The 13161-nt window shown below is 38.7% G+C and overlaps 1 protein-coding gene across 4 annotated transcripts in view; it reads right to left on the bottom strand.

Moving 5' to 3' along the window:
• Nucleotides 1-13161, bottom strand: part of ANO5 (anoctamin 5) — a 58096-nt gene that overhangs the window by 18099 nt on the left and 26836 nt on the right. For all 4 annotated transcript variants that reach the window (XM_033062915.1, XM_033062917.1, XM_033062916.1 and 1 more), the window contains 7 exons: nt 8621-8689; nt 7349-7633; nt 6899-7012; nt 5234-5349; nt 3259-3393; nt 1917-2022; nt 1767-1827 (listed from right to left, as the gene is read on the bottom strand). In XM_033062915.1, the coding sequence (XP_032918806.1) occupies nt 1767-1827; nt 1917-2022; nt 3259-3393; nt 5234-5349; nt 6899-7012; nt 7349-7633; nt 8621-8689 (886 nt within the window). The remainder of the gene's footprint in view (nt 1-1766; nt 1828-1916; nt 2023-3258; nt 3394-5233; nt 5350-6898; nt 7013-7348; nt 7634-8620; nt 8690-13161) is intronic.

Here is a 13161-nt window from a genome sequence, read left to right as displayed (position 1 = left end):
TTTAAAACTAGATTTGAGAGTGAAGGGGAGGAGAAGGAGAAGGAGTGAAATGTCTGAGGTGGCTGTATTCCAAAACCTAGAAATAAGAGCTTAAGCATTCTCTCTCATGGACTGTGCTGTCTGCAGTACGGACAGGGAGCAGGAAAAAACTCTCATTTGCTTTTAGTTAGTTTTTTTAGTTAACTGAGGCAGGAAAGTTCCTCGGTTTTTGTTTTTCTTGGAACTGTTCAAACCTGCTCTGGACCAAAAACCCAGAACAACACAGGGAGCTCACCAGGGCCTGGGATGTGGCATTTTCCAGTGCAGGAAGGACTGATAAGAGACTGAGGGAGCCAAGTTACTCACAACAAAAAAGACTCTCGCTGAATTTGCCATCTATTCAGAACGAGATGTTCCATTGTTTAATATTATTCATTTTTTATGTTCTTGAGTACTTTGGTTGTTAAATAAACAGTTTTTTCCACTTTTCTCGAAGGATATTTATGTCTCCCAAACTGGTGGGAGGAGGGGCTGCTTTAATTTGCTATCTGGAGGGACCCCTTCAGAGGTTACCTCCCAAATTTGCCCTAAACCAGGACACACAGTCGTTTTAAAGACAGTGGAAGTCTGATGATTTTCATATGATCAGCAGTTGGGCTGGTCTAAGAATTTTTTAAGACACTAGAGGGAACTGATTCAATATATCAACATCAATAAAATTTATAATACTATATAACATTTTAAGAGCCCTTTATTAACAGCTTTAAATGTAAACATTTTGTAATCTGATTGTTCTTATTTGAACTGGGGACATTTTATGGTTAGACAAACACAGGAAAGCTTATCTTCTGCAGTTCTAAACTCTTTGGCTGGTACTTCCTGAATGACTAATCCATGTGATGTAAATGCTAGTTTTTAGAAACCAAGAAAAGCTTAGCAAAACAGCCATACAACAAAAACCTTATTAGATTTTAAAAAATAATTCTATACGAAAGAAGTGAGTGGTTAGATCCTCTGATAAAAAATACACAGGTTTTCTATTAGCACACAAGAACCTTTGTGAGTTGATGAAATATCTAATACAAGTTAAAAATTTAATTATGATATTTCATACAAACAGTATGAAACTAGATAACTGTATTTAGGGAAATAACAGCTATCCTATCCTGAATTTCTAGAACTTCATAGAGTTGAAGAAAAGAACATGTATTCAACATAATATCCTTAAAAGTCTAAAGAAGTATCATTGGTGTGAAACTATGATTACAGAGGCCAGAAATCCACCTATTTCTACATCATCAAAACAGACTACAATGTATGAAGTTCACTGGAGTAGAACCCAATGAGTTTTCTCATCCCAAAGGCACAGCTAATACAGTGGCAGTGTACTAGTGGTGGTACAGATCACCATCCATCCAGTGAAAGGACACAAAGCTCCCCAATTCCTCACTGGGACATTGATGATATGTAGGGCTGAGCAGAGAGGACTCTTACATGGGTTGCATAAGATTGGACCTCTCTGGTTACTAAGGAAATAATAAAATGTTAACAGCTAAGAATACACAATTTTTATGATATTCTTATGGTATCCTAGGTGCCTGTTTGGGTTTCTTAATTCCTCTGTAACTTTAAATTCTTTTCACTTGTTCATCACTTCAGCATCTGAGGCAGGATACTAAGGTGAAGCAATTATTCCCCTTCTTCCCATTTCCAGTGTCCCTCAGCAGCTTGGCCAAGATCTCCTCACTGCTTATAACTTTGACATATAACTTATCAAAGGTACTCACCCCATATACCCATGAAAATGGCAAAAAAAAGAGTTGCCACGTTGTCAAACAAATGGGAATACTGCAACAGAATAGCCAGGAAGAGGTCAGTACCAAGACAGTTTTCAGGATGAACAAAAATGGCAAGTGGCTGCAGAACCAGACACAGACCTGTGAGGACTCGCAGGTGGTGTTTAGTCTCCAGTATTCACAGTCTCGGTCACAAAGTGGGCACATGATGATCTCTCCTCCAATTGCAGGGTCACAGATTTCTTTGCTAAGGAGGAAAACATTGTAAGGTATCTGTTTCCACAGCATCTTAAAAGCTGTTATACGAAATTTATTAAAAAAAATAAATAGAGGTTTCATTTGTTCAAAAATCAACATTTGCAGCTTCACAGCAAAGATGCCACATCTTGTCACATTCACTGGTGTCCACCAGTGGTTGGTCAGGGCAAGCCAAGAATGATGCAGCTGCTACAAGGAGTAGAATTAATAATTTCCTCAATATGGACTTTTTGGCTCTACCAGCAATGAATCAGGAGTCTGTCAGGAGCTGCACGGCACATGCGCTGCTTTCAGGCAACATGTAAACCATGCTGTTTCTCATCAGGTTAGCAATGACATCAAAACATCTTTTCTAAAAGCAGAGAGACCACCTCCACTTTGATATCCGCAGTAAAATTTGCTACTTCAATTTAATGACAGTGGGTAAAATTTAGAATCCTATGATAGTCCTTCGGCATCCAGAGAAATCTTAATATGTGTAACAGTATTCCCAGATTAGTTCTTAACCTAGCTAAAATACAAGTCTCAAAATTACGTTATTCAACAGAATAGATCAGAATTTCAACTTCTAGTCATTTTTTGTGCTTAAAACTCAAAATTTTATGGAAGCCTTCTTACAGAAAACAGTGAGCAAAGAAAAGTCAACCCTCTCTTCCTCTCCCCACCTCCAATCCCTGAATACAATAAATCTTTGGACTTCTGATAAAACAAATACTATGCTTACTAAAAGAATCCACCAAACTGTGGTTTCTAAGATACTGGATCCCTCTCTGATAGGAGAACACTGCTGATTTGTTTTACTCATGGTTTTGGTTAGTACAAATGATGACCTACACAAAAAGGTCAGACTGCTCTGCAAGAGAGATTAAATAGATGAGCTTAAGGCAACAATAAACACTTTATATATAAATTTAAAAAATTGAGAGCTCTAAAGAGTACTCTTAGGACTTCATATATTGCAGCTTTTCCAATACAGAAAGCTATGGCCAACAAAATATTGCTTTTCACCTATAAGCTGTCTTACTAACTGATAGTCACAAGCTCTGCATTAGCGGTCCACCATCTTTTCAGTCAATAAAGACAGCTGAAGAAAAAAATTTGTCTGCTCTGACAAGCTTTAAAAGCTTGTTATCTGTTGAGTACCAACAAGAATAAATTTTTTTGCAAGAACAAAATTTTCACATTGCTTAGCTGTTGCCCAGGAGATTTTCAGCATTACACTTACCTGCTCATATTTTCATCCATTGTAAACAATCCATAAAGAAAACAGATTAAGCCAACAACTGCTGCAAGGAATAACATCTCAGTGTAAAATCCTAGCCAGGCAAAATAGATTCCAATCTTCTCACCATAGTACTTTCTGAATAAAAAAAAAGAAAATGCAATTAAGAGGAATACAAAGCAAAATTTAAAACTGTGATAGAGCAAACTGACCAGAGTAAAAGTGAAATACTTCGCAAAATTATTTTTTAATGGAAGAGTAAACGCACTGAAGTATTGTGGAAAATGAGGTCTGAAGCTGGCCATGAGAAGCTATTCAAGCTGCACGAACAAGGGGAATGATCAGGATACACGGTATCTTTTGTCCCTTTTTTCCTTCTAGCAGAAACCAACATTAAAATCACTCTTATCTCTTGTCTATGGGATAGTGTAAGTGGGGATTTACTTTCCCATTTTTCCAAGGAGTTACACAAATGAAACAGCACAACAATTCTGACCCTATGGTTAAAACAAACAGGTAACCCACAGAAATACAACCACTTGTGTTGCAAACAAGGAACTGCAACCTGTGAACAAAGCAACATTCTGTTGTACCACATCAGCTGAATCAAAGAGATCTTAAGTGAGTTTAAATTTGGGATTAGAACTAAGAAGCAAACTTCCAAACTGATTTTGTCAGTATTTTTTCAAGTCTGTGTTGAAATTTCAACATTTCAAATAACCCTTTAACACTTTTAGCAGACACTGATTAAAAAATCTGAGATATTCTATGTATGTGTTTCTTCACAGCTAAATTATCTGTAATATACCTGACCCCAGGGAACTGGCTAGACAGAACAAGGTTTAATTTGAGATAAAGCATTTTTCCACTTCTTAGTAGAAAACTGTGTCATGTCCTCCCAGGACGTAGCGCCCAATTAATATCCAGTTCTCACTGGATCTTAAAAGTGGCAAAGATTTCCTGGCAGGATCAAGTTACAGTAATTTCACGATTATAAGCCGCACTGATTATAAGCCGCCCTTCCGGGTGTCAGCAACTTTTCGTTCTTTGTCCATACATAAGCCGCACCTGATTATAAGCTGCACGTTACAATACTGAGTGTGATAAAAGGTATCTGTTCTATCACCATCTGTTGAGGCTGGGGGCAGTGATCCTTATCTCTGCGGGAGATATTCTGCTAATGGGCCATCCATTGAAACCAGGCAGGGCATTGTTCTTTATCTTTTCACAACCCATCCTTCCTCCAGCCAGTCATTTTCTGCTCATGGCCATTGAGTCCCACTGTGGGACTGATAAAATTACTGCATCCCATTGGGAGTTGCTCCAGCCAGGGGGAAGAGCCCAACATTTCTAACCAAGATAAAACAAGAGGTTTTTGGGACACTAAGGGAGCCCCTTTCTCCACTGGACTCCAGAGGAAAACCGGATTTCTCCACATCACCACTGGACCTCCAGAGGGAAACTGCACCTTGTACAGGAGCACTGCTCCAACTGAGCCACATCTGTCACTGCAGGAGGATGGAGCCACCATGGAATGGGACTGCTACCAACACCCTGCCTGATGGGGTGTCAGGTTGTACTCTGACTTTGTCAGGGTTTGGAGTTTGTTTCTTTGTAGTACTGTATTTCTATTTTAATTTCCCTAGAAAAGAACTGTTATTCCTAATTCCCATATCTTTGTCCGAAAGCCCCTTGATTTCAAAATTATAATAATTTGGAGGGACGAGGTTTACATTCTCCATTTCAAAGAGAAGCTCCTGCCTTTCTCAGCAGACATCTGTCCTTCCAACTAAAACAGCAACTTTTTGTTCTTTGTCTATACATAAGCCGCACCTGATTATAAGCCGCACTTCAGGTTCGGACCAAAATTTTAGTCAAAATGGTGCGGCTTATAATTGTGAAATTACTGTACAAATGAACATACACTGTATTATAGTGAAAACCAAGGAAATATAACAACCCCCAGGCAGTATTTCACCTGATGAGGTCCAAAGGCTGTTCTTTGTAGAAGCGCAAGAAGCGGGCCCACTCCATGTAGAGCGTGTACCTCTCACTGTCACAGTTTGGGTCGCTTGCCTTTTTCCAGTACTGGCACTGCGAGCAAATCAGAGTAAGGGGAAAACACCTCATCGACAGGCTCAAATACTACATTGAAAGAGACAAACAGGAATGGTGATGCACCCCTCTCAAGACTGTGGTCTTGGTCATTGTCACATAGCTTAACTGTCAAATACTAAGAAAATTTTGAAACTTCATCACTTTCCTAGAAATTAAACAATGTAAAATAACCACAGCTTCTGACAGCTTTTGTAATTTTATTCTGTGCCACAGAACTCTGTTTGTAGAAATACTTGGCTATGTCAATTATTCATTTTGTGATTCTGATTTTCCTTTTTTTCTGAATGTCTCTCATCACAAAGAAAAGCATGAGAACATAGGAAGCACCCAATAGAAGTTTAAGCAACCTAAAGTTTGCATTTTGAAAATATTCTGAAAGATTAAATAATTATTTTTTAGACAAAGATCTTTGAGTCTGTCTCACAAGTTTTAGAATTTTTTCATAAGATTTCTTAGCATTTAAAGTTGGTTATAGTTGTATAGAAGAGTTTCTTGCTTTTTACTGTCTTTGGTTTCGGTAGTCCCAACAGTATAAAGTATTTCCCAGCTTAGACTAGCATTCTAGATCCTAATCAGCCAAACTTTCCTCCTGAAAACTGGAGGAATTCACTCATTTATTTTCTAATGAAAATATGTTCAAACATTTCAAAATATAAATCTACATACAGTATTTAAAAATGTCCTATGGTAGAATTCAGAGATATTAAAAAAGCAACTTAAGTTCACTAAAGCATAGTAACATCTGAAATAATCACTAAAAACATGGGGAGAATTTAAGATTTAAGCAAAAAATTAAACACAACATTTAAGAGGAAAAAAATTTAAAGTTAAAAAGCCCATGTAAAACACTCTAACCCATCTCTCTCTTGTTTTCTCCATGGAATTTCAGGACTAAATCCACATGTGTCATATTAAAAACCTGATCTTACAGTAAAACTAAACACAGTATTTACTATCCTTACCACATGTCCAGTATTACAGTATTTGCACCCCAAAGCTCACCGGGACATGGACAAGTCACCATTACACACTGAACTGCAGGGTTCAGGCAACTCACCTGACTTCAGTCCCAAAATGGTGTGATTCCAAGAGTTTTTGTCTAACTGCATGTAGTGTGCACTGTGTAACTACAATATGTGTGTGTACACACCCTATACACACACACACTGATGAATGTATGCAGCAGCAGTAAGTATTTATTCCTTGCTACAAGGAGGCAGCAAGGTACTACTGCGTGGTCTGTGTCATCAACATTACAGGAATATGATGGAGTAAGTCTCTAAAAAATTATTTGACTGACACATATTCTAAACACTCATCCACAGGAAGAAACATTTCAGCACATAAAAGCCGAATAGTAGAGCTGACAAGTATGTCTTGTGTGTTATAAAGCAGAACCAATTACTGGGACAAATTGAAAGGTTTGAGTCTATTTTCGTATCTCCTGGAACAGCAAATGTCACAGCAGGTAAAAGAGTGCAAACACTGGGAAATGCTCAAGGGAGCAGAAAGCTGAAATACTTACATCATGAAGAGGATATGCAGCTGTATAGGTGCCATTGTTTAGCAGTCTCTTAATCCCAAATTTTTTCTTCCCTTCTTCTGTTCCATATGGACAACGTGTAAGAATATAATTAACCTGAGAATCAAGGACGAGAATTTCAGACCTTTCCTATTTTAAGGCCATTTAATAGAAATCTATAATGAATGTGCACTGCATATAATCTGCAGGAACATCATGCAAAAGCAGAAAGTATTTCTTCAGAAGGCCTTATCCCATATAAGACCACTGAGGGCACAATTGCCTTATAGACATCCAGAAGATCACTTCCAACAATTATTCTATATTTCTAGGCTAGATGCAAAGGTACCCAGGCCTCTCTGTATTTACCTCAGTTACCACAATAGCATGAATATTCTGATGGGGCCGTGTAAATCTACATGTACACATAAGTAGCCAAATTCATATACGTACTATTCTGTTTCTCATGGATGGTGAGAAGAAAGTGCTCTCATCGTTAATGAGGAACAGCTCTTGCTTGTCCTTGCTGAATGGTGCCGTGAAATAATCCGGTTCAGGGTGCATCACGTTCTCGGGCAGCCTGAGTGGGAAAAGCACACAGTCCAGGGGGTTCTCCACCATGGGGGGAATGTCATTTTCCTTGATGGGAACTTTAATGTTCAGCACTTCCGCATATGTGATCAGAACCTCCCACGGTGCATGGATCTTCACAAAAAAAATCTTGCCATCTTCAGATTCCTGCCCCAGAAAAGTTAAATCACACATTAGACCAAACTGTGTTTTATTGCAAGATTTATGGGAATATTTTTCATATAAAATGTATTGCCTTTTACATATTTTTAAAGGATTTCAAAACAAAGAAGGAGGGGGAATAGAAAGACTTTAATTGTGTGTATATATATGTATATATATATATATTTATTTATTTACTAAAAAGCTTATCCGAGTGGTTGTTCATAAAAATAATCTTTGCAGTACTAAAAGCTCACAAAGGCTTTTCAAACTATATTAATCGCATGCACTGCAGCCTGAAAATTCTCATTACACTGGAAATATGAAGAATAACCTTGTCATAGGCCTCACATAACATATATGTTTTTGCAGTGTTGCTCTGCATTCACAGTAGAAGTTGGCAATCAGAAGCATTTTAAATATTGCTCAAGTGATTTCCTACTTATTGACGTTACAGAGTCTGAACTTCATTGAGAGTTATTTTACTCAGCCTCTGGGACGCTGACTGCATCAGTCAAAATGGTATGTTCTCCAGTTATTACACCAAACAGCACCACTAATCAAACATCCTCAAGTTGTTACAGGGTCCTTCCTCATAATTACAATGTCCAGTGGGCATAACTAATCCACTCACTGCCTTCCAAACCTGTTACTCATTGTTAGGTGGGATTAAAATCAGCTGCAAGCATACCTCCCATTTATATGGATTTAAACCAAATCACAGCTACTTTGCCTTCTTGTTATGAAAGCAAAGGCTGTGTTTTCATTACGAAAGCAAAAGCTTCCTCTTAAATCAAAATTATTCTGCTTCCACAATTTTCATCAATGTATCTGGAAAAAGCACTCAAATAAACATATTAACCTTGTTTCTCCTAAAGTAGTCACACTCCACTGAAATATATGAGGATAATTTATAATTTTTCTCAAAGAAAGAAAGTGGTTTATTAATTCCCAGGTCTATTATTTTGGTCCTAATTTTTCTTTTTTTTTTACCTTCTTGTCTTCTGTTTCTAGCTCCAAACCAGCCTTTTGCAGGTTGCTCTCAAATTCTTTTCTCCTTTCCTGAAGAGAAACAAAGACACTTTAGCAACTGATGAAGTTAACAACTAATGTATCACTCACCGATGACTCAGTGTTTCACTTCTCTCACTTCTTTGTGATGGGAACCCACCAGTGAAAGTACTGACTAGCCCCAGGGCGCCCATTGGGTAGAAAAAGGCTTGTTCTGTTCTATCTGGGTCATCAGAGAAGGAACTGATGTTTTGTGTCTTCAGCACTTCTGACTTCAGGGGGCTGGTTTGTGGGGTGTGCTCAAGTTTAGCTGTATTTCCAAGAGAAAGATGAAAAGAAAAATTTTGGAAGCACGTGGAAGACTCATTGCTTACAGCCTCATCTGTTTACCTCATCTATTTATTTTGTATATTTAGTTATGCAATTATGCCCAATACAGATACTCAAGTACTGATTACAGACAATTCAAACAGTATTTTACAAATATCACTGATAAGACCAACAAGTCACCACACGTGCTTAGCTTGCATAAAGTCAGCATGGACTTCATGCAGAGATAACAAACCACCCTAGAGGAGTGTGTGGAGGTTGAACGACCTGAGTTGGCTTTACATTCTTCTTGTACTCTTTTTTCTTTTTGCAAAGTAATTCCTAAGTGGCATTGTTAGGTAAGAACATCTTCTTCCTCTCCTTCTCTGTATACTTTTTGCTCCTATTGAGAGACTGTATTGATTTCCTCTTAATTACATAAAATTTGCTGAAGAACTGCCAGAATAACAATAAATTAAGCCAAATATTGAGCCCTATCCTCTTTAAAATGAACAAACTTATTTCTGGTTAAACCCTGCCATACTGTCTACTGTTTCTTCTATTGGAAAGTCTTAAGTGACAGTTTTCAAACATACTTTAAAAACCCAAAATACTGTCGTTTTCAGCCAGTTTTCTTTTCCTGCATGTCTGTGAGGAGTAGACTGCCATTTTTGCACTTCAGTTTGTATAACCTATTCAGACAAATGAATGCAGAATGAAGAACAGATTTCATAGCCCTCAAACGTTTTCCTGTGTTAGTGGCCTCTCATTTTTATGTGTCACATGTGATTTTGCCAAATATTACTAGATAACAAATTAGACACTGGACTGTACAAACTTGTGAATATGATAACTCCTGAGTTCTAGTACATGCTGGGGGCAAAAACAATTCCATGCACTATTTTTCCTACAAACCTGCCTAAAAGCACCTGTATAAACATGTTATAGAACTCTGGTTTGCTGACATGACACTCAGAGAATAACACAACCAAAAGGTAATTTAAGAATGTATGTTAAGATGCTATAGAAAAGCTGACATTCAAGCCTAGTGTCCAAAGTTATATGCTACTCTGGATTACCTTTTGTCCTAACAAAGCATGCTGGTGTGCATCCTTTCTCCAGCAAACACTGTAAGAGGACCAAGCAAGCCAGCTTAGAGGGTTCTTTGCCACCAGACATCAGCCAGCTGCTCTCTAGCTGTGCAGCTCAGGATCAGACACAGCCAAAGAGTCTGACCCCATCTTACTTATCTTTCCTTACAATACACTTAGTGTGATGAAGTGCAGTGCTCTAATAGAAATTATGCTTTTATACCATGTTGCTCTTCTCCCATAAGCTCCCTCCTCCATGCAATGTACTGTACTTTCCAGTTAATGGGAAAAACATTTTTAATAGGAAATCAATCTGCCACAATAACAACAAAAATTCCTCCCTCTTTTCTTGACAAATACTGGATATTCCTTCATGTCGCCCTCAAAAGCTTAAAATGGACAAAACGTATCCTTGGACCAGAGCTGGTTGTTTTTAATGTGTACTTGTTAGAATTTTAAGCTTACTGCCCCAAACCTAATAAACTATCCATGGTGCATATATTTCTGACTCTGCTAGAGCTGTCACTCTGCAGTCAAAGAGGCACAAGGGAAGTTCTATAAGTCATCACATGCACCATATAATGTGGGATAAGGAGAGACTAACTTCATCATCTAACACGTGTTGGGCTGTAATGAACCATCCCACTAAGATTAAGCAAGCAAGATCCAAAGTCCAGCAGTACTGTTATGCCCAATGCAAATGCAGCACTGCATAATCAGGTACTTATGGAAGAGAGATAACTTCTACAAACCCGATTGTGATAACAATGCTGATACAATAACGGGTAACAGTGCAGGTCCAACTCCTGGTTGGTCCCTTCTGACTCAGCATATTCTGTGACTCTCTAATTCTATGAACTCCTGGCCCTGCACAGGACTCTCCAAGAGCCACACCATGTACCAGAAATTGTTGTCCAAATGCTTATTGAACTCTGTCAGGTTTGGTGCTGTGACCACTGCCCTGGGGAGCCTATTCTAGTGCCCAACCACCCTCTGGGTAAAAAACCTGTAGTTCCTAATACCCAACCTAAACCTCCCCTGACTCAGTTTTATGCCATTCCTTTGATCCTGTCACTCACAGGTCTCAGAGAGAAGAGATTGGTACTCCTCCCTCTTCTTCCCCTCATAAGAAAACTGTACACTGTAATGAGGTTTCCTCTCAGTCTCCCCCAGGCTGAAAAAACCAAGTGCCCTCAGCCTCCATAAGGCTTCCCCTCAAGGCCCCTCACCAGTCCCATGGCCCTCTTTTGGACAGTCTCTCAACCTCTGTAATTTTTTATATTGTGGTGCCCAAAATCACACACAGAACTCAAGGTGAGACTGCCCCAGCTCTGAGCAGAGCAGGACAATCCCCTCCCTTGCCTGGTTGGTGATGCTCTGCCTGATGCTCCCCTAGGACAGGGTTGGCTTCCTTGCTGCCAGGGCACTGCTGACTCATTGGAGTTGATTGTTTTGAGTCCCTTCCAATGCAGGATATGCTGCAATTTTTTCTCCAACTATTGGCCAAACTCCTGCAAAACTGTGTAGAGAGGTCCCAGTTCACACTGAGCCCAGCTTTCAACCACTCCTGCACACCTGGGGTGCAGCCACCAACTTTGTTAGATATTTTTATAAATACTATTTATTTTTTCATGTTCACATACATTTCACACGGTGGTAAAGTATTTCTGCATGTGCTAGAGACCTTAAGGAACAATACTGTCTCAAAAACCTGTAATCTTAACTTTTGTTCAGAGACCTTTGTGATTTGGATCTATTCTTGTAGCTTATAGAAGGCAAGTTCAAAACAGTGTTGAAGCTGGAATGTATCTGGGAATATCAAAAAAAGTTAAAAGTTGTTCTGCATGAAACTAAGGGAGAAGATGAACAGATTGTCTCTTACATATATATAAGGGCTATGTTGAAAGACACAAAGAAGTTATTTATCTCATTCTTAGAAATGCAGAATAAAGCTGTTTCCTTGAGACTAGGAAACAAAACCTTTTGTCACAATAGTCATTCTCCTCATATGAACACTTCTATTCTTAGCTGTTCCACTGCATCATTGTACAACCATGAAAGAAACATTTCTTTCTATGATAACTGTACAATAGCAAGTACAGTGTACATCAAGACAAATTTCAGAGGCTGCAGTTCATCAATATCTAAATCTTGGCACCACAAAGACAATGGCACAGTACTTCTATGCTAAGAAGTCTGCACTAATTTATGACGTACTAATTGTATAAAGATCTATGCTGAACATAATTATAGGGCAAATGCAGATGCCCCAGGACCTGTGTAAAACAAATTAGCATCTCCATGACTGTCCAATGTGCACAGAGTTAATCTACAGGGCTACTGACATTCCTCCACGGGGCCATAAACTCCTTTGCAAGGAACAGACATACACAGAATTAAATCTCACAGGACTTAATGTGGATGTTTAGGCCTTATGAAAGACAGAGATGTTTCTCCTAGGAAGTGCATTTATAACGCAAAGAGGAAAGACAATACTGGCTACTAACTCTTGGGCTTTTTCCCACATGACTTGTTCAGCAATAATGACACCCAGGGACGAATTCTGGTCTGGTAAAGATTCTGACTAGCCCCTAATGACCCATAAAGCAATGAAAAGGAAATTGCTGCACACAATACGAGGGAGTGACTAGACTGAACATCTGAATCATTTTCCTTCCCACTTGAAACACTACCTAAATAGTGTTCATTTCTTCCCTCATTTAAAATAATTCAAGTATGAATAACGGAAAAGTTTAAGACTTGCTTTGACAAATTTTGCATAGGTATCTTTCTTCTCTCTACATTGACTGGTCTTCTCTTCCTTCTTTTTCAAATGCACTTTGTTTCAGGGGGAAAGAAAGCATCTGGCTAGGAGTACAGCCTGACAAAGAGTCAGGATGAATTTGAAAAAGAATGCTTGTATATCAACCTATGGTATCATAGCTATCAAATAACCTGGTCACCCAAGAAAATCTTTGGAATGTCACTAGCTGAGCAAAGGAGACTGAGATGCTTAATCTGGGAAAAGTATCAGAGACATGACAAGTTTTTTGGATTTTTTAAGGTAATAGGAGTAGGATGCAGGGGATGTGTTCAACACTTGCATTTGGATGCAAGGACAGG

The sequence above is a fragment of the Catharus ustulatus genome, chromosome 6, assembly GCF_009819885.2.
Source record: "Catharus ustulatus isolate bCatUst1 chromosome 6, bCatUst1.pri.v2, whole genome shotgun sequence".
NCBI lineage: Eukaryota > Metazoa > Chordata > Aves > Passeriformes > Turdidae > Catharus > Catharus ustulatus.
The sequence above is the reverse complement of the archived record's forward strand: the minus strand, read 5'-3'. Positions and strand labels throughout refer to the sequence as shown.